The sequence below is a fragment of the Numida meleagris genome, chromosome 25, assembly GCF_002078875.1.
Source record: "Numida meleagris isolate 19003 breed g44 Domestic line chromosome 25, NumMel1.0, whole genome shotgun sequence".
NCBI classification, from domain to species: Eukaryota; Metazoa; Chordata; class Aves; order Galliformes; family Numididae; genus Numida; species Numida meleagris.
In genome coordinates, this window is record NC_034433.1 from 5,045,491 (window position 1) to 5,070,688 (window position 25,198).

The 25,198-nt window shown below is 59.8% G+C and overlaps 1 protein-coding gene across 3 annotated transcripts in view; it reads left to right on the forward strand.

Annotated features, from left to right (window-relative positions):
- FOXP4 (forkhead box P4) overlaps positions 214–25,198 on the forward strand; it is a 29,424-nt gene continuing 4,439 nt past the window's right edge. The window contains exons 1-15 of one of the 3 annotated variants that reach the window (XM_021377152.1): positions 214–433; positions 7,313–7,402; positions 12,161–12,283; positions 13,654–13,740; positions 16,777–16,927; positions 17,129–17,333; positions 17,560–17,664; positions 18,615–18,702; positions 20,020–20,103; positions 20,582–20,783; positions 20,874–20,950; positions 21,091–21,192; positions 24,354–24,475; positions 24,570–24,636; positions 24,851–25,017. In XM_021377152.1, the coding sequence (XP_021232827.1) occupies positions 251–433; positions 7,313–7,402; positions 12,161–12,283; positions 13,654–13,740; positions 16,777–16,927; positions 17,129–17,333; positions 17,560–17,664; positions 18,615–18,702; positions 20,020–20,103; positions 20,582–20,783; positions 20,874–20,950; positions 21,091–21,192; positions 24,354–24,475; positions 24,570–24,636; positions 24,851–25,017 (1,853 nt within the window). In that variant the 5' untranslated portion in view covers positions 214–250. The remainder of the gene's footprint in view (positions 434–7,312; positions 7,403–12,160; positions 12,284–13,653; positions 13,741–16,776; positions 16,928–17,128; positions 17,334–17,559; positions 17,665–18,614; positions 18,703–20,019; positions 20,104–20,581; positions 20,784–20,873; positions 20,951–21,090; positions 21,193–24,353; positions 24,476–24,569; positions 24,637–24,850; positions 25,018–25,198) is intronic. The other 2 variants (XM_021377153.1, XM_021377154.1) reach the window with 2 other exon arrangements.

The following is a 25,198-nucleotide window of genomic DNA, read 5'->3' on the forward strand; positions in this document are numbered from 1 at the left end:
TGCGATGCCCTATGGAAAGGTGCCAGCACCGCTGGGATGTCTGGGGGGAAACGCAGAGTGAGGGGCTTCTCCATCCCTTCTGAAAGTTTGCAACTTTGCCGTCTCCCTCACCTCAAATTGGAATATTTTGGGATTTCTGAACCTGTGATAAATGCATCCTGGTGCTGGAGGGGGGGGGTGCTGGCGGGGGGGTCACGCTGTCTTCTCACCCACCGCTCTCTCCTCGCTCCTCAGGTCCTGCTAGCACGTCATGATGGTGGAATCCGCCTCGGAGACGATCCGCTCCGCTCCCTCCGGCCAGAATGGGGTCAGCAGCCTCAGCAACCAGCCCGACGGGGGCGGGGGCGGCGGCGGGGGCCGGGAGGGAGCCGCCAGCGGGGACAGCAATGGGGAGCTGAGCCCAGTGGAGCTCCTGCACTTCCAGCAGCAGCAGGTAGGAAGGATCCGCATGGGGCAACCCAAGGTTGAGCATGGGGTCATGGTGGGGACCTCTGGGTTTGGTTATCCCAAGCCTTGCTGTAATAGGGACACCCAGAGCTGGTGCCCTGCTGTAATAGGGACACCCAGAGCTGGTACCCAGCTCCACAGCCACCTCCTTCTGGATAGCCCCAAAAGCAGAGGCTCCACAGGACTCTGGGCACCCTGTCCTGGGGTTCTCCGAACATTTGGGTTTGGGGCAGCATTTGTGTGCACCCTCCCCCTACCCCCAGAGCTGCTTCAAGAGATGGGTCACACCAAGCCTGGTTCTTGCACCCATCCTTACAGGGACAGAGCCCTGGCATCAGCCTGGCTGTGTTCTGCAGGGCAGAGCTGCCTGTGCTGGTGGGGATCAACATGCTCAGACCCCTTGGGCACAATGCACGAGGAGGAGGGGGGCTCTGGGAATGGGGTGAAGGCCACAGACTGTAAAGCAAGGGCAGGTTTGCTCTGTTTCAACCCATCCAGGTGGGTGAGTGCTGGGGACTCAGAGTGCATTGAGATGAATTAAGCTCACGTGCACGGCAGAGACACGTATGGAGCTGTGCATGTGCGCTCCATCCTGGCACACGCGTGTGCACCTCGGAGGTGGCACACGCATCCCTGGGGTGCACCCGGCGTCCCTGTGTGCCTGCAGCTTACCTTTCCAAACAAACTTTGGAGAAAACATAAATTTTCCTCCTTGGATACTAAATAAGGCAATGATCCCTGCCTCGTATGGAGATCGCCTCCCTGAGCCATAAATTCCAGCGTGAAAGCTGTAAAAAATTGCTGTGTCTGATACTTTAGTAGTGAGTGCTGTAAATCCATTACCTGAATAACAGCCGTTTCGCACGCAGTTAAGCCCCTGTTCCCCTGCTCTGAAGGGTAATCATGCGTGTAATGCTCCCGCGAGTCACCCTGCGAGCCGCGCTCCCCTCCCTGCCCCGAATTGCGCGTTGCATGGATCGGGGACACGCGTCCCTGTGCAGGCGAAGCGCTGCGAGCTGCAGGCCGGGCTGTGCTCTGCGTGCCCTGCAGGGAGGGGGAGATGGGGGGGTCTGCAAAGCGCTGCGCTCTCAGCTGCACCCACACAGGTGCACGCTGCGTGAGTCCCTGCTCAGTGCGTGGCTGGGGCTGGATCTCACCCATTTGCCCAAACCTCACCTCTTTGCCCAAATTTCGCCCAGTGCCCAAGTGTCACCCTTCTGCTTTTCTTCTTTTTGGGCATCCGGTGTCTCCAACCTGGCGCATGGAGTTCTGAAGGTGGAGGGTTGGGTACCTTCCCAAAACCAAACGCCATCCGCAGTGCTGCACCTGGGGGTAGGGGGGGGATGTTCCCGCAGCCATCCATCTTCCTGAGCACCCGCGGGGTCAGGAAGCGATGTCCCTGGGCGGGGAGCTGTGCACCATTAGGTGCTCTATGAGGGCTTTACGTCCAGCCCGCACTGCTGGGTGCTGCTGTCTGACAGCTCCTCCGTGCTGAAATCGCCTTTTTCTCAGCTGCAAAAAGCAGTGGGGGGTGGGGGGGCATGGAAAGCCGGCACTCAGTGCCCGCACCTAAGTTTGTTCAAAGCTGGTGGCTTTGAGCTCAGACTTGCTCTTATGGGGCATTTCCCAACAAAGTCTCGTGCTCTGCCCTCATTTCCTGGGTTGGTTTTGTAGCAGTGACCTGCACCTTTGGGCTCTGCTACCCGAGCTCTGGGTCCGATGGAGCTGGAATCCAGATTCCCTCAGTGGGTTTGGACCAGGACCGCTGAGCTGGGTCCAGAGTTTGGTTCAGGTGGTGCTGGGGATCCCCACTGCACCCTTGGGGGAAGTCTGTGCATCAAGGGTGGTCGGGACCCTCTGGGGCTGCTCTGTGCCCTCCTGGCGCATGCACCCACCCGTCCCAGCCCAGCTCCGTGCCGTCTGTCCATCCCATTGAGAGCACCTCCCAAGCCCTGGAGGGACCAGAGCGGCCGTGCCCCCCCTCCCTCTCCCCCAGCCCAGGGGACGGCATTGCCCTGAAATCCCCAGCTTTCAATGGAGGGGCCCCGTCTGCAGAGCCTGAATAGCGCGCGCCGCTTTGTACCGGGGCTGGCGGAGGGGAGAGGTCGACCGGGGGCATGGGAGGGCTGCCCAGCCCCCAGCATCTCCCCCCGCCGTTGCTGTGGGAACGCCGAGAGACCTCCAGTGTGCCAGCATCCGTGCCCCAAAGCGCCCACCCGGGGCCGTTTGGGGGGGGAGGTAGGGGGGTAACCTGGGGGCTCAACCTGACCCCAACATCATCCTCACTGGAGACAGGGCACAGGGTGGGGGGCACTGCCCAGCGCTGGGGTGCGGGATGGGGCAGCGTCGGGCTGTGGGGCTTTGGGGTACCTCGGTGTGCTCTGGGGGTGAGGGAGCTGCCGCTGCTGGGAGGGTTTGTGCTGAGCACGGCCCCAAGTGCTGGGATTTGGGGCTCAAGGGGTTCCCCAGATTGCTCCAGAAATGTCCCCCATGAGTTTGTCGCAACTCAGCCGTTCCAAATGCTGTGCTCACATCCTCTGCCCCAGCCCCTGCGATTGAATGGAGACAACCAGAGTCCCCCCACCCCCCACCATGCCCCCCATGCGCTGCGGAGGCCGCACAAACTCAGGACACCTCACGTGGCGCTGAGCTGCGGCAGCACCCGCTGATGCCACGGGGCACCAGAGCGCTGTGCTCGGCTCAGGTTTCCTCTGAATTTGGGGCTGTTTGGGGGGTTTTGATCATTTTCTTTATTTGTAACTGAAATTCCAACCGGAATTCCAGCTCCCCGACACGCGGTCCTATGGAAAAGGAGCATCTGGAAAGCTCCGCTTCTCCCGCGTCGGTCCAGGCTTTTATTTTATTATGCAAAAATAGAGATATGTTTACAGTTCATTGCAGATGCGTGCAACGTAAAGGGCGAGTTATTGGGGGAAATAAGACTTGCGGAGAAAAGCAGCAACTCGGAGAAGTCGGAGAAGGGGGGGGGGGGGGAGGGGGGGCGGGGGGCAGCGCTCCGCGGCGACGAAGATCCCGTGCCAGGAAACCTGCGAGCCCAGCGCCCACGTCTTGCGCAATCCGCTGCGGTTCGGGCGTTTCAGATACAAACGAGAGCGGAGCACTTAATGAAGCTCATCCCTCTGCTCCGCGGCACCTTTTTGTGGTTCCGATTTTGCCGAGCACGAACGCAGGAAGGTTTTGGGGCAGAGGTTTCTCCTCCTTTTTCACGGGGTGGGCGGAGGGGGGGGATCCCTGCAGTGTTCTCCGTTAGTGGGAGCGGGTCCGACCCCAATCCTGCGCAGATGAGGAGCGGGGCGGGCAGGAATGGGTCCGGCAGCGCTGATGAGCTGTGCTGCAAAGGGCTGCAGAACACACTCTTTTTTCCCCTCTCTCTGTGTCATTTTGTTAATTCTGCTCTTTTTTGAGCCATTTGGTTCTGGTTAAGCTCGGCCGGGGCTGGGCTGGGTGGAAGTGCTTTTCAATATGGCATCATTTACCGTTAATATCCATCTAAAAATATCTGCGCGTCGTTTTAATAGCTCTAATTCTGGAATGTGACGATGTCATTTTTATGAGGTTAGTGTAAAAAGTCTTCGTTTTTCTTTTTTTTTCTTTTTTTCTTTTTTCTTTTTTCATTTTTCTTACTTTTTTCCTTTTTTTCTTTTTCCTTTTTTCTTTTTTATTTTTTCCCTCTTTTTTTTTCTTTTTTTTTCTTTTTTACTTTTTTCTTTTCCCTTTTTTCCCTTTCTTTTTTCTTTTTTTCTCTTTTTCCTTTTTCCTTTTTTCTTTTTTCTTTTTTCCCTTCTGTTTCTCTTTTTCCTTTTTTCACTTTTTTCTTTTCCCCTTTTTTTCTTTTTTCCTTTTTCCTTTTTTTTCCATTTTTTTCCTTTTTTCTTTTTTTGTGTTTTTTTCCTTTTTTGTTTTTTTCTTTTTTCTTTTTTTTCCTTATACCTTTCTGTTATTTTTTTCCTTCTTTTATTTTTTCCTTTAAAAAAAAACTACAACTTTTCATCCCATCCCAACCTCTTTTGATCCTCCAAAAGCAGCAGAGGAACAACAGGGGACACAGCGCATCTATGAATGCACTGTCTGTGTGCTCATAGCCAAAATTTTTGGCGTTGGTGTCATTTTTAGGGCGGTCAACCCAGAACTTGGTGCATTTTCCCCCTTTCTTTCAGCGTTTTGAGGTGCTCAGCGTGCGTATGGGGCTGCAGTTGGGTATGCAGCTCCATGGGGATGGAAGTTCTGGGTATTGGGGGGGGCACCTGTACACAGTGTCCAGGCATTTCTCAGGTCCTTTGTTCACTTCTTCTCAGTGCTTAAAAAAAGGAAGAAATAAGCTAAAATCGTTAAATGAGCAGAATCCAGCCAGGTTCCAGTGCTGGGGGCTCACAGCTGTGCACTGGGTGCTGTGCGCACCCCCCGGCTCGTATCACTGCAGAGGGTGTATCCCCACGGCATCAGCTCCCAGCGTTAAGTGTCTGAGACGCTGCAAACTTTTTTATGGGATAATTTGCTGATCAAAGGGAGCCATCCAGGAGCATGATGAATTTGACACAACCCATTCGTTCCTAATTACGGGTAACGTGCTAATGACTCTTGAATAACACCATGCAGCGGGCTACGATTGAAAAAAAAAAAGAAAAATCATCTTTTTCTCCACTTGACAGAGCCGGGAGGTGAACACACATCTGTTCGGGGGGGACCTCCATCCCTCTGCCTCTGCATGCTCCCAGCACAGGGTGGGGGTGCACCCCTGTGTACCCCTGGGAGAGGGGATCCTGGCACTGTGCTGAATAGATGCAGATAAGCAGGATGCTCTATAACTAGGGTGCCCTGTAGCAAGGGTTCCTATAACCAGGGTGCCCCATAACCATGGTACCCTATAATGAGGGTGCCCTATAATGAGGGTGCTCTATAAAGAAGGTGCCCTGTAACCAGAGTGCCCTATAGCAAAGGTGTCCTGTAAACAGTGTGCCCTGTAGTGATGGTCCTTACAACCGGGATGCCGTATAACCATGATGACCTATGACAAGGGTCCCTGTAACCTGGATATCCTATAACCAGGGTGCCCTGTAGCAAGGGTTCCCTAATAGTAAAGCTGGCCTATAACAAAGATGCCCTATAGCGAGGATGCCCTATAGCAAGGGTCCCTGTAACCACAGTGCCGTATAGCAAAAGTGTCCTATAACCAAGGTGCCTCCATAGTGAGGGTCCCTGTAATGAGGATCCCTATAACCAGGGTGCCCTGTAGCCACAGTGACCCATAACGAGGGTCCCTATAACCAGGGTGCCCTATAGCGAGGGTCGCTATAACCATAATACCTTAAAACTAGGGTGCCCTATACCAGAATTCCATAATGTCTTTCCTCTGCCCAGCAAGTTTTCACTGTTCCTTTCCCACCTGTCAGCTCCTGAGCACCATTTCCCTTTGATCCCATACAGCATTTTCGGGGTTCTCTGCGCAGCTGCCCCATCCCATGGCCGAGCTGAACTGCAGCAGCAGGGTGGGGGCAGCGGGCGCTGGGGGGAGGCCCTGTGTGCGGTCTCGAGGCCATGCCATTTTTTTCCTGTAAATCTTGTAATTTCGTGCTTGAGAGCACACCAAAGTGAGGCAGCCAGCGGGGAGTGAATTAAATTCCCCCCTGAGAGGCGGTGGCTCGGCCCCCTGCGGCCCCACTGCTGCCATGGGACACCTGTGGCACTGTGCCCCCCAGTGCCCTGCCTGCCCGGTGCTGCCGTTCCCCAGTGTTGGTGATGCTGAGCACAGAGCTTGCAGTGATCCTGGGCCCTCCTGGAGCCCAGCAGCTCCCTGCTCCTGTTGGTGCACAAAGAGTAAACGGCATGGGGGGGTGTGGGGACAGCAGCGCTGCGGGGGCTCCTGGAGGGCATTGGGCACCGGCTCCAGTTGGCCCCCAGAGCTGCAGAGGGATTCCATGTGGTGCAGATGGAGGAAGTGAAGCCCTGTGCACCTCTGGCAAACAGACACGTGGAAAAACTTGAAAAGCTGCACAGGGCCACAGATGTGCATGGGGCTGCTCTGCATAGGGCAGCTCTGTGCAAGGCACAGCTCTGTGCACGAGGCATGGTCCCACCCCCATCCCTGACCCAACCAGCTCCTCCATGCTGAAGCCCCGCAGTGCGAAGCAGCTTTGCCTCAGCTCCCTCCACCCTTTGGCTTTTAACTGGAATTACTGTTTTCATTTCGAAAAGTAATTAAAACATCAGACCTTGAGCTGTCATAACTGTCGCATGGCTTTGTGTACGCGTTTCCGATGCGCATCTATCACTGTTAATAGCACAGAAGTAGCGTGCCCTGCGCTGGCTCTGCTGGCCCTGGGAGCTGAGATTGTTTTATTTTTGCAGTGTTTGGGTGAAGTGATGAGTTCGTCAGTTCTTAGAGCCTGCCCCTTCTGCTGCTGTGCGACTTCTTGGCGCGATGCTGCTCATGCAGGTGTCATCCTGCATTTGCCACAGCCCCAGTATGGGCAGCGATGGGAAGTCGTGGTGCTGCGCTGCGGCCGCCCCCTGTGATTGCACCTGGTGTCTTTGGGCACGTGGGATGCCAGGCGCTGGCTCCGTGCAGGGTGCAGTGATGCTGGGTGCACGGTGCCGTGGGAAGGTGCTGGGTGCTGCAGAGGGGTCCAGCAGAGCAGGGCGAGTGCTTTGCGCCCGTGGTGCAGGAGAGCGTCGGGTGCTGCCCTCCTTTGCGCCCCATTAATCAAACCCGCAGGGAACTGCAATGGGTGGACCCACAGTCTGCAGCTGGAGGGTAAACAAGCCCAGAGGGAGGAGGAGGAGGAGGAAGAGGGGCGAAGACAGAGGGTCCCCTTCCCACTGCCCACCCCATGTGTCTCTTTTGCAGGCTCTCCAGGTGGCACGCCAGTTCCTGCTGCAGCAGGCCGCGGGGCTGAGCTCCCCCAGCAGCAATGAGGGCAAGCAGCCGGCGGTGCAGGTGAGCCCCAGGACCTCCCCCTGTCTAGAGCTTTTCGGGAAGGGCTCGGCTGCAAAGTGGTGCTGGTGCGCAGGGCTGGGGCCGTGCTGTCTGTGGGATGGCTGCAACGCAGCAGGAGCCCGGAGAGAGACAGATGCCCTGCAGAGCTCCAGAAAGGCGTTGGGGTTTGGTGCGTCAGCCCCTGTCCGCATGCACGTCCCGTTCCTCTGGCTGCCTCTGTAACAACAGTATGGGAAGGAAAGGGTTGCTTGGGGTCGAGGTTGTGTTTGGAGGAAGGGTCCACCTGGAGTGCAGCGTGGTGCTGGGACATGGGCACAGAAGGGGTGGTGACATGGAGAGGAGGGCACTGGGTGCCACCTCACCTCCAGGCAGCATTTGGATGGGACGTGCAGAGCTCCCCAGTGCTGGGGGAGAACTTGTACCCACGGCTGGGTGCTGGGTAAGGGGCAGTCCTTGGGGCTGGAGCCAGGCAGGCCATCATGCATGGGACCCATGGGGTGGGTGTTGGTAGCACTGAAAAATGGGCTTCCGGTGGGCACAGTGCCCTTGGGGGAAGGGGGGTTCTCCTGGCTCTATGCCTTGGCTGAAGGAAGGGGCAGAGAGAAGGGAGAAAAGGGGCAGGGAAAAGGAGGGGTGAGCCCAGAGGGTGCGGGAGGCAAAAAGAAGCAAAGCCCAAGTGAATGGGAAGTGACAATTTAAATAGCTGTGTGGAGGGGCTCTCCCTTCAGGCTAATTAAATTTATCGGAGAACAGCAGGTTACCTTATTAGAGCCACGTGGGTTTAATTAACAAAGGAAAGTAATTAGCACGCGTGCTCCCCGAGCTGGAGGTCCTGCCTGTGCCAGGAGGCGGGGAGGGGGCTGTGTGGGGCTGGGGACCAGCTCTGGTGGGTTCCTCTCTGCCTGGCACAGCGGCACTGGAGCAGAGCAGAGGGATGAGCCCATCCCCCTGTGCCCTTCCCCTTTGCTTTTCCCCTTGCTGCTGAATTGCATCTCTGTTGCGAGCAGCCCCCAGCTCCTCGGTGGGGCTTCACGCTTGGGGCATCCCATGCACCCCGTGCTCCTAGCCTTGCCTCACGGTCTCCTTTGGAGGTTGGATGGCCAAGGCATGGCTGAATTTCAGCATGCATGCAGTGCTGCCGCTCCCTGAGCCACGTGGGTGCCACCGTGTCCCTGTGGGGCCGGGGGGGACCCGCACCCCCAACCTGCGTGGGGCCGGGCAGCAGTGAGTCAGCGTGCACTGCAGACAAGCTGCTTTTTCCAGCGGTGTTTGCAGGAAGGAAATGCAGTCACCGCATGGAAAATACCGAGCGGGACAAAGGCAGTCAGAGTGAAGTCACGTTCCGGTAAGCGCTGCACGCCGCTGTCCGTCCGTCTGGCTGCAGCAGGGTTAACTGCAGCTGCTGCCCTCCTCCCTTTGTGTTGCAAAAGAACTTGTGAAACTTGTAGACGTGAGTCAGAAATAGCTCATAACTCAGCGCCGGCCTCTTCCTCCCCTGCCCGGCAGCTGGAGCGGGATCTGTGCGGGGGGAGATGGGGATTAAGCGGGCTGCTTTGAAAGGAAGTTTATCTGACGGCCGTGGTGTGGGTGAGACTGGCCAGGAGGCTGCAGGGCGAGGAGGAGGAGGAGGAGGAGGAGGAGGAGGAAGGCTGCGTGCCGGCGCTGAGCACTCAAACCCGAAGCGCTGCGGGTTCCCCGCTCCTGGGGATGGGACGTTGGTGGGGCACTGCGCCAGCAGCAGTGTTAATGGCAGTCGGCAACGGCGCGCTCCTGAAAGCAAACAGGGAGCTGCCGGGCGCGATAGGGATCTCGGGCGGTGCGTTTTGTGAGCGTGAACCCTCGGTGCCCCCAGATGCCTGGAGGTGTCGCTGGGCACGGAGCCTCGCAGTTGACGCTGGACTACAGCTGCAGCCCCAAAACCCAGCCCTGAGGTGTTTGGAAGCGCTTCTGCTTCTTTGCAGCCTTAAGGCGGTGACGATTTCGGTGGAGAGGGACAAAGCTGCGGGATTCTGCAGCGAGCGGGTTGCGCGGTGCCTCTCTCCGTCGCTCACGGTGCCCGCGTGCTGTGATTTCGGTGCTGGGCTCCGTCCATCGCTGCGTCGTGGGGTGACCAGAACTCAGCCCTCGGGGTCCCTCTCCATGGCTGCACGGCGTCTGAGAGGGGACGGAGCGGCAGGGGAAGGGGAGAGGGGTTCGGAGCAAACTGCGGGAAATTGCTTTTCTTTTGTCTGCGGCGGCGGGGAGGGCAGCGGAGCGGAAAAGTGTATTTTGTTGATTTGAAACTTGAGTGAAATGGGTAATGAAGACAGATCAATACCAGCCCTTCTGCGGTCCCTCTCCTGACGGAAGGCAGCAGCCCGTCCCGCTCGGTTCGCACCGCGCTGCGTTTCCATCTGAAGCCACAGCCTGGCCCTGCTGCCCCCATTCTGAGCCCTTCTTCCCCTGCCAGCAGCCCAATTACAACCCGTTAGCACGCCCCGCGCTAACGAGGGCACTCGGTGGGGATTGATCCCCACATGGTAAGTGGGGGTGGGGCGCGGGAGGGATGAAGGCAGCAGGCTGCTCGTGGCCGTGCTCCCTCCCCTATCTCCTGCCATTCCGAGCGGACGCCCTCGCTTTGTAGCTGTTGCAGTTGGATTTTGGGGCTGTCGCTGCAGAAATGGGGATGCTCCTTCCCCGTGGCTCCGTGTGACACCGTCAGCGGGACGCGTTGAGGCCGGGAATGGCTGCCCCGCTCTGCTCCGTGTCCCACTCCTGCTCCTGCTGCGGTGTTCCCCGCAAGCCGCTTCACATAAAAAAAATTTAAAAAAATATAAAAAAAGGAGAAAAGAAAAAAGCGTTGCTCCCGAGCCCGGCCAAATCGGCTTTGGCTCCGCGTGGCGCTGAGCTCCCCTTTAATACCCGTCTTGTTTTCCGCCCCCGCCCCTTGCTGCCATGGAGGGATTACAACCCCGAGCGCCTGGAAAATCACCCCCGAGAGATCGCGCTCGCCGACCCACGCTGCAGCGTCGTCGGGGCTTTTTGCGAGGCAGCCAAAGCTGTTAGTAAGCAGTTCTGCGGGGTGGCAGGCGGCCAGCGGTGAGGCAAAGCCTTCCGCGCGCCGATGGCAGATGCCAGCCCATCACACGCCGGGCGCGGCGGGACGCAGCCGGGGCCGAGCTTGGGTGCTGGGAGCCAGCTCCCAAAGCGGGAAAGGGGAAACAGCCCCAGGTGGGGCTGGGGGCTGCGCTGCAGAGCGGCGGTCGTCCCCTGCGCTTGGGCAGACCTGGGTGTGCGGAGAGGGAGTTTGCTGCGGGGAGCGTCGGGTGGCGAAGCACGGCGCGGCGCACGCCGACCGTCATCCCCACGGCGTGCTGCTCTCCCCAAACGCTCCCGTATCCCGTGCTGCCCGTCCCCAGCTGCGGTGCAGCTGCATCCCAGGGGCTGCTCCGTGCTGTGCCCCCGGCTCCAGCTGCCACCAGTCTCCCGGTGTGGCACCTCCCCGGTGTCCCCGTGCCGGCAGCAGCTGTCCCATTCCCCATCCCCGCAGCTGGGGCTGTCACCGGATGAGCGAGCGCAGCGGGAGCGAAGCTTGCCGCAAGTGGGAATTTCCCGTCGGACTCCAAGTTCCTGCCCCGCTCGGAGCCGTCGCAACATCTGTGCAGGGAGCTGTGCTCCGCCGATGCTCGCACCTCGCCCCGCCACCTCCCCGCGTCAGCCCCGCGTTGGAGCGCGGAAGAAAAAAGGCATTTAATGCAGACAAAGGTTGTATGAAAATATAATTCCGCTTTTGTTAGCAGCCATCAAACTCTAAAAAGCGTCGCTTTTGTTTTCTTGTAACGTTGTGAAAACCTCGTGTCGGATCGAGAGCTGGGGCCCTCTCGACTAATCGCCTCTCCTTTGTGTTTTTAGATTATAGGGGCAATTAGTGTTGTCAAAACCTCTGGCAATTCTCTTTGCTCTTGACAGGGTGTCAGTCCGTTGGGCGAGAAATGGAAGGTGTTATAACTCTCCGGTAATTAGGATGCCTCCGATTGGAAAATGCCAGCAACAGCGGACGAGAGGCCGTGGTGTGGGGGTGGGGAGGCAGCCGGGGCTGGGGGGGGGGATGCGTGCAGCAATTAATTAGGGGCTCTCATTCCGAGCACGCTGCCAGCTTGATGAATCGGCAAAGGGAAATGAGCGGGATGCTCCTCCGCTCCTGGTGTGCGGGCACGGACCCCGCGCACATCGCTCCCCGCCAGGTGTGCACACAGCTGCACGCTGCCACCTGAGCACTGCACGGGCAGGGGGGGCACCCGTGGGGTTGACCGTGGCTTGGGTTTCTCTGGCCCTGTTCACTGCTGGGGGTGCTCTTGTTGGACGGGCTGTCAGCCTGCTCACTGCTTGGCCGGCGTCCCTGCACTGGGACGTCCTCGGGCCTCCACCGCTGCCCCTCTGCGGGCGCCCCGCAGCAGCCCTGGGCTGTGAACCGGCCCAGTTAATAACTAACCCTGACCCGCTGGTGTCTGGGGGGGCTCCCGGTGACAAACGGAGCTCGGCGCGCTCCTGACACCTCCCTCCAGCCTAGTGCCTGAGCAAACAGATAAGCCTTTGCAATCTCCCTTGAAGGTCAGCGCGCTCCGGTGCAGCTGGGTGCTGGTGAGGGCATCACTAAATGGGACGTGGAGGTGGGGGAGCAGGTGGTGGAGGGCTTGGGACGGGGGCACGCAGGTTGTCAGCATGTGGGGAGGGCTGAGACCAGCAGCATGGTGACATGTGTCCCCCTCCTCTCTGCAGGTCCCCGTGTCCGTGGCCATGATGTCCCCGCAGATGATCACGCCGCAGCAGATGCAGCAGATCCTGTCCCCACCACAGCTCCAGGCCCTCCTGCAGCAGCAGCAGGCAATAATGCTGCAGCAGGTAACGCTGCTCCCCCCAGAGTTCTCACCTTCCCTCTGCCCTTCCCTGGGGGTCCCCTTCACATCCCACACTGGGAGAGCTGCGGGTGCGGCTGCAGAAGGGATTGCAGAGCACACATTGCTGTGCCCCGGGGCACTGTGAGGCTGGGGGCCAGGCAGGCACTGCACGGATCCATCCAGACCCAGGGCTTGTTCTTGCAGCGTTCCCGAACGCTCCTCGCGTGTAAAAGGAGCAATGAAGGAAGAGGAGGGAAAAGAGGAAAAAAACCAAACTGTAACTAACTGCAGCACAAAGTGGGGCTGCTCAGTAAACACCTCCGCTGGCGGAGAGAGGGAAGGAGCGATCCCAGAAGCATCCTCCCCGCCCTTCCTCCTGCCTCCAGTACCTGTTTACTCCAAACAGGCTGATAAGGGCTCAAGGTTGGCCCCAGGGAAAGAACAAAGGGTAAACACTACTCTGGGTGGGTCCTCCCGCAGCCTCTTTGGAGCCGGATAAAGAAACACGTTTGACTGCAAATTAAACAACCCAGGCCGGAATAGCTTGCATTCTCCACCAGAAGAAAACCAAACATCACACCTCTCACCCCTGACCCAATGTTCCCGCAGCCGCGCTCGACCATGCGGCAGAGCCCCGGCTTTGATTGGCTTTTGGGTAAACACCGAGGCCTTCCAAACCTGTTCGCCGACAGAAAAAGCAAAGTTGCTGCTGTCAGCGCTGTCAGCCCCGAGCTGATAAAGGCTTCCCGGCATCCAAAGGGGCATTCCTGAGCCAGAGCCGCCCACCCGTCCTCACCCCCCGCCGCCTGCAGCCCCACCAGCAGCACTGTGCCGTGGGGCTGTGCTGGTGGCCGTGGGGCTGAGCGCTGTACCCTAGTACCCTACCCTCACTGCAGCTAAGCAGATGGGTGCTGTGGGATGTGGGTCTCCCTGCCAGAATGTCCCCCCTGCCCGCAGAGCCTGCAGAGGGCGTGGGGCAGCAGGGGACCCCCCCCCTCCCTCCAGCGCTGCAGCAACATCTATGGGGTGTGTGGGGCTGGGAGGGGGATTCTCTGCTGCTGGGACGTGGAGTTACACCTATCAAAACAGATGTGCTCACCCCGTCGCCGCCCCATTGAGAGCCCCCTCCTGGGTGCACATTCCTTGCTCGGGGTGGGGTGGGTGCTTGGGGGTTTGCTTGGCTGTGGGGGTACAGAGCGCTCAGGAGGGTGCTCCCAGGTTTTATGCCACATGGGACGGCCCCAGGGGTGCTCTGCTTGGCGCTGGGTGGCTGCGGGAGCTGCGTGGCTGCAGCACGGGGCTGGCGGTGCAGGGCATGGAGCCGAGCGGGTGTTGCTGCTGTTGATCCGTCCTCTCTCCTCCTGTCCCTCCCAGTTGCAGGAATACTACAAGAAGCAACAGGAGCAGCTTCACCTACAGCTATTGACACAACAGCAAGCTGGAAAGCAGCAACCCAAAGAGGTGAGCTCATGCAGATGGGTTCTGGGCCATCAGATCTGGCTGCAAATAAAAGGGGACCAGAAGGAAGAAAACAAGGCGTGTGCGAATCCCAGCACCCGGGGGAGCGATGGGGGCCATCTGAGGGGACGTGGGACTTGGTGGCCCCTGGGACAAATCCCCAAATCCTCTGCTCAAGGGGAGGGCAGAGCGGGATCAGCGCAGCCCTGCCCCATTGCGTGGCCCCAGTTCACCCATGTGCAGCAGCGCAGCTGGGCTGCTCTAGTGGGAACCCAGAGCAAGGCTTAGGAACCCAAAGCAAGGCTTTTTTTAATTTCACCCCTCTGTTCTCCCCACTTGCTGTACGTGGTGCTGCCGTGGCCATTCCGCACTATGCACATTGCTGCATCCCCAGCACTGCTGCTCTCTGTGGTCCACGCTGGCACCCACTCGAGCTTCGATAGTCTCTGACTGTGGCTGTCATTGCTGTGCCCACGCGGTGCTCAGCGGTCAGCCTTCCTGCAGCCATCTCTGGGAGCTGCAGCTGCTGCTCTTGCTCCAGGATCAGAGCTGGCTTAAAGAGAGCGTGGCAACTTGTAATTAAAGCACTACAGAAGAAAGGAAAAATGTGTCTGCTGAGAAATGCTGCAGGGGAGAAGGGGCATGGGTTGTTGTCCCACAGGGATGGAGCAGGGCTGCGGCGTGTCCCAGAGCTGTTTGCTGCACTACTTTGCAAAGGAGAACCTGCAGCATCCCGGTGCTGTGCCGTGGGGCTGGGACTTCCCTTCCCCCAGCGGCAAAGGGCTGCTGAGCCGCTGCCCTGTGCCGCTCCTCCCCAGCCCGCTGCTCCCAGAGCCCCGCAGAGCAGGGGGATCCCTGTGCGCTCCAATGGAGGGGCTGCCCCTGCTCCCCACCCCCCCCCGCTCCGGCACAGCCCCCCGAGTCCAGTGGGGCAGGGGAGGGGGTGGCGTGGGGCTGCCTCTGCCTCACCTCGGCGTCAGCTTAATGAACTGCTCCTGTCAGTCCCCGGTGTCACGCCGAAACTCCTCTTGATGTGCTCATAAATCAAAGTGACGGCGCCTCGCACCCCGCGAGCTGCACCCACTCAGCTGCAGCTAATGTAGGCAGCGCTGGGAAGGTACCGCAGCCCCAAACCGGGGGGGTCGGTGGCATGGGGGTGGGGGGACACTGGGGGACCCAGCTCAGGGATCAGACCCTAGCAGGGAGCCAAGACAACGGGTCCGCGCTCTTAAAACACAGTGGGTGCTGCTCCTGCGTCCCCTCGGGGACCCCTTGCCAGTCGGTGCCGTTGGTCAGATCCCCGTGGGTGCACCCTGTGTGCTCGATGCATTGCAACTGTGCAGTTTTTGGCAGTTGGGTGCCACGTTTGCACTCTGGGGTGAGCAGAGGGGCTCCCTGGGGGGACGTGGCACTCGGTGTGGGTGACCCCGGTGCTTTCCCATATTTGTGTTGCTGTGTTTGTGGCCCTGTGGAGCTGGAGGGACGCGCACGTGGGTTGCAGCGTGTGGAGCTGCAGAGTGGGGTGTGCCCACGGGGTCTGGTTCTGCTGAGCTGCGTGTCCCAGGGATCCCAATGACTTCATCTGCTGCCAATCTGCCCCTGCTTCCCGCTGGGAAGTGCCATGAATGAGGCAGTGTTTGGGGAGCCCAGGCATGCCCAGGGCCCCTGGGGAGGGCGGTGGCGGGGCTGGGAGAGAGCAGGGAGAGCCTGGCCCGGCTCCGCTATGGGGTGAGGACAGGGCTTGCCGGGGGCACGGGTGTCCACCTGGGGTGCGTGGCCCTGTCCTGCTCTCCTCTCTGCATCCCAACCCTGCACAGCCACAGCATCCAGGACTCCTCCTGGCTCAGTGTGTTGTGTGTGGCTTCTCTGAGCAGAAATTACTTTGCTTCTGCCTCAATCTCCATGCACTGGGGTGTAGGGCCAGTGGTGGATAGGACCCCTGCATCCCCCTGGGGCTGAGAAACCAGACTGAAAGACATATGTACGATGCAGGGACAGGGCTGCCCAGTGGCCAGGGCACACTGCTCTGGGCTGCACCCGCATGTGCTGACTGCAGGCTGAGCTGCAAGCCCCAGCTCATCTGTCTGCTGAGCAGGGAGCAAGGTCCAAGCTCGGGGGTCACTGTGCCCAGTGAGTGGGGATGGGGGGGCAGTGGGGCCCCATGCACACCGTGCCTGCAGCTTGGTGCTCCCATGGGGCCCCATCCCACTCCGTGCCCCACGGAGCGGCAGTGCCATGGGGGTCAGCACACTGCTGCCAGCCCGGCTCCTTGCAGCCTGCAGACAGTGTCAGAGCAAACAGAGGGGTTCACAGGGTTAGCGGGCTGCCTGCCCCACTAATGAGGCCGGGCAGCCCGGGGCAGCTCCCCTCTCATGGCCCACTTGGATTAGCAGCTGCCTTTCCCTGTCCCTAATTGAATTCTCTCCCCTTCAGTTAATTCTCATGGATTTCTCTCTGCCTCCCCAGAGACCCGTCCTGCCTAACAAGTTTAGGGCCGGTTCCGCCAGTCAGAGCATGGTGGAGTGGGGGGGAGACCCCCTGGGTCGTGCCCTGCATGGTGACACCAGGGTGGGCACCCATGGACCGGCAGCACCGAGTGCCAGCTGCCGTGTGAGCTGTCCTGTGCCCCCACCTAAAGGGGCTCATAGTGATCATGTGGGGGGAATGGGGATCAAAGGAGGGTGTGCACAGCCGGTGTTTGTTAGGGTGCATTTCGGGTGCTGGAGACCCCTCTCCACTGGTGATGCTGTGTAGGCAGAGCTGTGTCTCAGTGCTCACACAAACACCCAGCTCTGCTCGCTCCCTCTCTTTTCAGTGCTTTCTTTTTTTTTTTCTTTCTTTCTTTTTTTTTTCCCACTTTCCTTTTCTTCCCCTCCTCTTCCGATAGATCAAAGCCTGTGCCTGGCGCGGCCGCCAGCCAAGCAGGCCCAGCAGCACCGAGCCACCGCGTGCTGCCCGCACCTGCAGCCGTGCCCCTGCCCTCCCCGAGGCCGCAATGCCGGCGCTCACGGGGCTCGCCGTCTCCCTTTTGTCTCCCAGCAGCCGTTAGGGAACAAGCAGCTGGCGTTCCAGCAGCAGCTCCTGCAGATGCAGCAGCTCCAGCAGCAGCACCTGTTAAACCTGCAGCGCCAGGGGCTGGTGAGCCTCCCTCCGGGCCAGGGCACCGTGCCCCTGCAGACCCTTCCCCAAGGTAAGGTGCGGGGCTTGGGGGCTCGGTGGGGGGCTGCTGGGGTTGGGGTTTCTCTGTGGGAGTGTGCAGGAGGTGGTGATTTGCACGGTGCTGGGGCGGTGCTGAGCGTTGGGAGCTCAGCTGCTGGGTAGGGCGGGGGGAACGCAGCGGGTGCTGCTGGGCCGTGTCCCCCGCTGATGGCCGTGTCCCGTCCCCACGCAGCTGTGTGCCCCTCGGACCTGCAGCAGCTCTGGAAGGAGGTCACCGCCTCCCAGCCTGTCGAAGACAGCATCAAACAAGAGGGTCTCGACCTCACCACCAACACCTCCAACTCTACCTCGTTTTCGGCCGCCAAGGTCTCGCCTCCCATTTCCCATCACCCTCTGCCCAATGGGCAGAGCACCATGCACACACCGAGAAGGGACAGGTAGGGGCGGGCTCTGGCCCATTCTGCTTTTACCCCCAGGGAAATGGGTTGGAACCAAAGGGTCCGTAGGGTCCCTTCCCCCCCAGGTTCTGTTCCGTGATGATTCTCAGTGGCTCAGTGCTGGGGGCCATGTAGCTGTGCCTGGGGAGGTCCCCTGCGGTTCTCAGGGCTGACCCCTGGGAGGTGTCCAAGCACCCCCTCAGTGGGTCTGTTCCCTCCTCTGCAGCTCTTCCCATGAAGAGACCCCCGGCTCTCACCCACTCTATGGCCATGGAGAGTGCAAGTGGCCCGGCTGCGAAACCCTCTGTGAGGACTTGGGACAGTTTGTCAAGTAAGTGCTGCCCTTGCCAGGGGGGAGAGCTGAGCATTGGGGCACCCCAGCACAGTGGGGCCCAAAATTAGGTCCGGGCCTCCCCTACCCAGGCAATGCAAGGGGGGGAACCTGTGGAGAAGGGGAAAACATGCTAGGCCATGCTGCTGGAGGAGGAAAGACCCCATGCAGGGCTGGGGGGGGGGGGTCTGCAGTCCCCTCCTGAGGAGGGAGGCAGCAGATGGCAGCGTGGCAGCCGCTGACACCGCTTGTGGGCTCTGCGCTGACTGATTAACTCCGCTGTCGAAGAGCCCTCTGCTAGCGTCAGGGTCAAACAAATTGTTTTCACGCTTCGTCAGAGGTTTACTTAATTAGTTCATTTGCAATTAGATCTCTTTGTAGCCAGGATTTTTAGCAAAGACATCAGAAGGAACTGACGGGTTCTCTCGCTTGACGCGATCCCCCCTCCTCTCAGCTGTCTGCTCCGCGTGCTGCCTGCAGTGGGCACGGTGCTGCTCGGCGAGGGCCGGGCTTCCAAAGCCTTCCTGGGCACGGCGGGGGTGGCTGGGACCGTGCCACCCTGCCCATCCCCAGGGACAGAGCCAGGCTAGGGAGGATGAGGAGGAGGAGGAGTGTGAAGGCATCTGTTGGGGCCGAGGCAGCGCTGCTGGGAGCAGTGAGTCAATGCATCAGGCTGCGTGCCCTCCTGCCTCTGACTCACTGGGTGAAGCCAGATAAGGCGCTGCCGTGGCTCTCCGGGCATGTTTGCACGGGGCAGATGAGCCACCTCCGGTTTGGAAAGCAGCGCAGGGTTGGCATGGGGTGCCCAGGGCCACCCCCAGTGGGAAGGGCAGTGCTGTGTGCAGACAGGGGTGGTTTGCATGGCAGGGCTGACCCCACTTGTGGCCTCCATGTGTGAGGGGCACATTTCTGCTATGTCCGAGGGTAAAACCCCACGTTCTCCTCCTCAGACACCTCAATACAGAACACGCACTTGATGACCGAAGCACAGCCCAGTGTCGAGTTCAGATGCAAGTGGTACAGCAGCTGGAGATACAGGTGGGTGCTGCTGCGGGGTGACTGTGTCGGGAGCAGCTCCCTCCCAGCTCTGCGTGTGCTCTGCAGGATGGAGCACGGGGTCAGGGACCGCTGGTGAGGCGGCCTCGTTCCCAAATCCTTCCGAGCATCCCTCCCACGCAGCGGTGCTGCCCACGTGGTGGGCATCGAGGCAGCAAACTGCTGCCCCATCCACAACCCACAGCCCTGCACAAGTCTATGGGAAGGGACGAGCCGTCCCTCCTGCCTGGGACGCCCCAGTGCCCTCTGTGGGTACAGGGGCTGCTGGAAAGCGGGGCACCGGGTGAGGAGCCCGAGTGTGGTGTTTGGAGCCTGGCTGCGGGTTGCTATTTTTGGACAGCAGCTCTTTAAATAGTCCTTTTCCCACTGCATCCAACTCCCCGAAGTGCCGTGCGTAATTCAGTTCATAGGGAAGGGAGGAGATAAAAATGGGGAGAGCAGTGCTTTTTCATCTGGAGGCTGCGAGGGGTGAGGAGGGGAGGGCAGGGCTCTGCGTGCTTTCCCTGTCCCCATCCCGTTCCCTGACCCCCCCAGCACCGAGGGGCCTCACTTGGGGCACCCAGCGGTGCTCTTGTCACCCCCTCCCCTGGCTGTCCCTGGTCTGTTTGTGCTGGGTGTCACCACAGGGGACACAGAGCCCAGGGAGGGGGGGGGGGGGGATGTGCAGCGAACCTGGCCCCCTGCTTCCCCGACCCGGGGGGGCTGTGCTGCCATTGCCTCCTCTTCCTCGGCATAACACATGGGGTTGAAAGCAATTACCGGGGCTTAAAGAGGGGAGGGAAGGGAAAAGAAAAAAACAAATCCTGAAGGGCTCGCGGAGTGCTGCGTTGTGCGAGTGGGGAGCTGCCACTGGAGCCACCAATTATAAAGTTTTCAGCGCGGAGCTCCCGCTGTGTCGGCGGAGAGCGTCTGCATCACGAGGGGGGACCTGTCAGCTCTAATGAGCGCCGCGGCAGCGCGAAGGCAGCAGAGCTGCTCCGAACTTGCACAAACTCCGCACTGGCTCCTGCCGTTAACCCCTCCCAGCCCGGGTTTGAGGGGTCGTGGCAGGAAGGGAAGGTGACGGGAGGAGAGCACGTGTCAGGTCCCATCGGCTGCGCCGAGCTCGATGCCTCTCCTGGTGCCACAGCGAATATTTCACCCTTCCGTGCACGCTGGGGAGTAAACGGGTGGGGGCACAATTACGGTGATGCTGTGCGTCCGGGAGGATGGACGGATGGATGGACGGACAGAGGGGTGGGCGTGGGGACATTGGGGATGCCCCCATCCTGCCTGACCCACTCCCCGCTGCCTCCTCAGCTGGCAAAGGAGAGTGAGCGCCTGCAGGCCATGATGGCCCACCTCCACATGAGACCTTCGGAGCCAAAGCCTTTCAGCCAACCTGTAAGCGCACACCTCCCTCCCTGCCCCTCTGCCACCCCACAGCCCCCAGTCCTTCCCTTTTCCCCTGCTCCTGTCCCCTCCTTGCCCTGCATGTGGTCACTGCATGGACGGGCTTCTCAGGATGTGTGTGTCACGTTCTCTGGTTCTGGTCCATTGTGCCAGCATCAGTGTGTGGCATGGGACAGGAGTGAAATGCAGCTTGTGTTGACACATGGTGCTGCTTTGGGCATGCAGCGGCTGCATCCCATCCCCATCCTGCAATTGCATCCCATCCCCATCCTGCAGTTGCATCCCATCCCCATCCCACAACTGCATCCCCTCCCCATCCCATGGTGCATCCCACCACCAGCAACTCCCCCGCCGCACCCCTCGCCTCCTGCCCACAGCACAATCCCATTCCCGGTGCCTGAGCAGCTTTCCCAGCACACCCAGCCCCGCACTTTCTCCGCTCCCATCCGCTCTCCCTTCTTCCCCACAGCTGAACCTGGTCTCGAGTGCCACCCTCTCCAAGAGCACCTCGGACACGTTCCCCGATGGCTTACCTCATCCCCCCACCTCTGCCACGGCCCCCATCACCCCGCTGCGGCAGGGCCCCTCCGTCATCAGCTCTTCCACGTTACACAGCGTGGGGCCCATCCGCAGGAGGAACTCGGAGAAGTTCTGCACCCCAATATCTTCAGGTGAGCATGGGGACAGGGCTGCGGCGCTGGCGGCGCAGTCTGAGGGCGGGAGGCCATCACTGCTCCATCCCCTCCTTGCCCTCCCTGCAGAGCTTGCACAGAACCACGAATTTTATAAGAACGCGGACGTCCGGCCGCCCTTCACGTACGCCTCGCTCATCCGGCAGGTGAGTGGCTCACCCCAGAAACTTACCCAGGCAAAGCTGCTCCCTCCCCTCGCTACAGCAGGAGGTGGGAGCCCCCCCGACCCCTGGCACGAAGCTCAGGCTCTTTGCAAGTGATGCTCCGTCCCCTCTCGGCTCCCCAGGCCATCCTGGAGACCCCTGACAGGCAGCTGACGCTGAACGAGATCTACAACTGGTTCACCAGGATGTTTGCCTACTTCAGGAGGAACACGGCCACCTGGAAGGTGAGAGCACGGCACGGGGCTCCTGCAGCCCCGCATCCAGCACAGCAGAGCCCAGCACTGCTGTGGGAGACGCTCCTGTTTTTATGTGCTAGGGACCAGTTCATTTCACAGCCCAGAATTAGCGTAGGGAATGATTTTGTGGCTTAGATCTAAGCATTCTGCTCCTAGGATGCATCCCTGGGCTGGGGGGGGGGGTTGGTCTGTGTGGGTTACGAGGAGCTGTAGGAACCCCCGGCAGAGTTATGGAGCTGGGGCACAGCGGAGCTGCATGTCCCTGTGCTGGGAAAAGGGCAGAGAGAAGAGCGAGGCACTCGAAATAGGAAAGGAGGTTAATGATAACCCGGGGGCTGGTGGCACGCTGCACACTGGAGATGGTGAGACGGGGTGGGGGGGGGCACCCAGCGCTGCCCCATCCCAGTGCAAGGAGCTGCCCCCCAGCTGAGAGCTCTGTGGGGTAGAGGAGGGTGGTGCAAGCGTTCAGCATCTGGGGCAGGAGATGCTGGGGAAGTTGTGGCACAGAGACACGGTTGCAAGGACTGGTGCAGGTGGATTGCATGGCTTTCTGGGTATTTAGAAATCATGCAATGGGAGAGGAGTGAAGGACCGCTTGGCGGATGGGAGGGGCTGCTGTGACGGAAGGAATGGGTTGCTCTGGAGCTGGGGTTCCCCATGCACTGTTGAAGCAGAGCAGCCGGAGCCCAGGGCCAGGCAGCACATGTGGGTGATGCAGCGCTGCTGCCAGTGCTGTGCAGCCCGGTGTCCCCCTCATGGCACATGGCAGCACTGCAGCTGGTTTTGCTGCGCCGGGCATCACATGGGGCTGTGTTCATTGCTCTCAGGATGGGGTTTGGCCGTGGGGCAGGGAGTCATGGGTTCATCCAGCACAGCCCTTTCCCTGCCTTGTGCCTCAGTTCCCCCACCTGCGGAATGAAACAGTGGTGGCCCTGGATGCCTTTCTCCTTCCCTTCAGTGTGTACAGGGGATAAAGCATTTGGGTTTTTTTTCTCAGCAGCACCCTGTGTTCCCCAGCCCTGAGCTGCTCCCCAAGAGCTCAGGGAGCTCCCCAACCCCCAAGGGGCTGCCCCCACACCCCCATATTTCCCTTCTTGCTCTTTGTTTTTTCCTGTTCCACCACCAAAGGGGATCCAGACTTGCTGGGTCGGGGCCGATTCCCTTTGCAGCTTTCCATGCCCAAGGCCAGGTTTCTTTTGAAGGAGGGGGATGCACAGGAAAAAATCGCCTTATTTCCTCACTCCAGAAAATTAACGTTGCTGCGGTTCCTCCCTCAGCCTCTGACTTACCCTGCCTGGGACCCCATCCTGGGGCAGAGCCGTGGGGCACTGTGGGGCCCTGGGGTGGGGGGAATGGGGCATAGAGCAAACATTATTAGAAAAGGCAAAGATGAGAAGCAAACAGAGCAGCCAGGTCTGGCACTAAACAAACACTCTGTTAAAATACAAAAGCTGCGTTACGATGAGGCGTGGACCCCCACCCCCGGCGTGGGCAGCGCTGCTCCGTGTCACCTGGGTGACATCTGCCACGTGCTCGGTGCCACCAGCACCATGTTTTCTCCAGACCTGGGGTCCAGCTGGGTGGGAGCTGTTCGGAACCACTGGGGAAGGCAGAGAGGGTTGGGCACCCCTCAGTCCCTGAATCCCCATCACTTCCACAGGGATTGCTCCACTTCTGCCCTGTGCAGGCATATCACTGCTGGCACCTCACAGCATGGCGCTGTCAGGGAGAACAGGGCTGCCAGGGGGCACGGGGTTTGGGGGTGATGCTGCCGGCACAGTCAGGCTGTGACCATGCCATGCACCCTGCTTCTAAGTGGGGCTTTGTTTGGCCGACCAGCCCCCTGCGTGCACAGGAAGGAGGAAGGGGAGGAAGTCCTGTGTTTGCTCGCCTGAGGACGGGGGTTCAAGGGCGGCTCTGGATCCTGTCCCACCCCCTCCCTGGCTGAGGCTGGGGGTTTGCAGCGAGGGCACGAGGATCGGGACATGGGGAAAGTGGTTCGGGGTTCTCCATTGGGTTCCTGGCTCCCTCCATCCCTGCCAGGGCTCTGAGGACGGGGGTCACCTTTGGTGCCAGCAGGGATGTGGGCAGCGCTGGTGGGGGCTGCTGGGGGCCAGAGGGATGGGAGGGAGGGAGCGGGGCTTTGTTTCCATCCTCACATTGAAAAGCAAAGAGGGAGGGACAGTGCGATGTGCTATGAGTTTCCGGGAACTCTCACACTTGGTGTTGTGGGGGGGGCAGTCCTTGCGTCTCCTTCTGCCTTGTTGTGCTGGCCGGCTCCTTTGTTTATACAGCCCCCGTTCGACCTTTTAAATTGCTGTTAATGTTTTAGCGTAACGAATTAGTCTCTCATCACGAATCAGGACTCGAAATAAAAAAAAAAAATTAAAAAAAAAAGAAAGAAAAAAAAAACCCTCCGAGGCCAACTTCCTGAAATTGGGGTCATTCTCATTTGCAAGGCAGAGAATCTGAGAACCTTAATGCAAGGAAATTTATTCAAAGGCAGAGCCCCGGCGTGATTAGGCCCTTTGTAATTATAGCTCGGAGAGATTCCACTCCAGCCTCCTGCCTCCCTCATGGATTAGCAAGTGAGTCGGAAAAATACACAGGATTTAATTAGAGGCAAATTAAAATTGGTAATGAAATAGGGGCAGTAGCAAATGGCAGGGAGTTGGAAGGGGAAAAGGGAGCCGGTATCTCTCGGGGCTGCGCTGTCTGCCTACGTGTGCGTCTCTTTATTTTACATTTAGAGATGTAAAGATGGTCGACGTAAAGAAGAAAGGGAGGGAAAGGACCCAAAAGGGATGGGGGGGAGGGAGGGAAGAAAGGAGGAGAGCTGTGTGTCCGCAGCGGGTGCCCGGGTCCCTGCTGGTGTCACTGCCCTTTGTCCCGCTCGGTCCCTGTCCCGGTGCCAGCATCAGGCTGAGGGTCACGGTGCCGTGTCCCGGGCTTGGCACAGGGCTTAGCTCCCCAAACCCTGATGGGCATCACAGAGCCTTCACCTGGGGACAGGCTGTGTCAGCCCGGGGTGAGCGGTGGCACTGTGGGGGCTGGGGGTGATGAGGAAGAAGAGGAGGAGGAGGGCAGCTGTCGGGCTGTGGGTGTCAGGGCACGGCTGTGCCGCTGAGCTGCGTCATCCCCTCCTGCAGAATGCCGTCCGCCACAACCTGAGCCTGCACAAGTGCTTCGTGCGCGTGGAGAACGTCAAGGGAGCCGTGTGGACCGTGGACGAGCACGAGTACCAAAAGCGAAGGCCACCAAAGATGACAGGGTGGGTGCCCCCCCCATGCCCACCCCTGCTGGCAGCACTGTGGTTCTCGGGGCTGGCGGTGCTCAGACTGCTCTCTGTTCTCTGTCTTCTGCAGGAGTCCGACTTTAGTCAAAAACATGATTTCAGGACTCGGTTATGGAGCACTTAACGCAAGTTACCAGGTGAGGATGCTCTGCTTGTCCCCGTCCCCTCCAGCACGTGGCCAGCCCTGCCCTGATGCAGGGACGCTCCCCTTCCCGTGCTGGCTGTGCACAGCTGTGACACTGTGCTGTCCTGGCAGCGCTGCGGTGGCACTGAGCAGCCTCTGCTGCCCCGTGGCAATCGCACTGTGCACCACGGGGGCATTCCCCTATCGCACCTCTTTGCTCGTTGCAGGCGGCACTGGCAGAGAGCAGCTTCCCACTGCTCAATAGCCCCACCATGATCAACACCAGCTCCACCAGCGGGATGCTGCACGTGGGCCACGACGATGTCAGCAGCACGGTGGAGCAGATCAACAGCAATGGCAGCAGCAGCCCGCGCCTATCCCCGCAGCAGTACAGGTCAGTGGGGCGGGGGGACGGGGACAGCCACATCCCTGCAGGGTACGGGGTTGGAGAAAGGGTGGTGGCACTGCTCGGTGCCTCCGGTGGCTCCTGGCCCCCGAGGGGCGGGCTGGGGTTACCTATGGTGAGGGGACCGAGAGCTGAGTGCCAGCAGGGCTCTGCCCATGGGGTGGAGGGC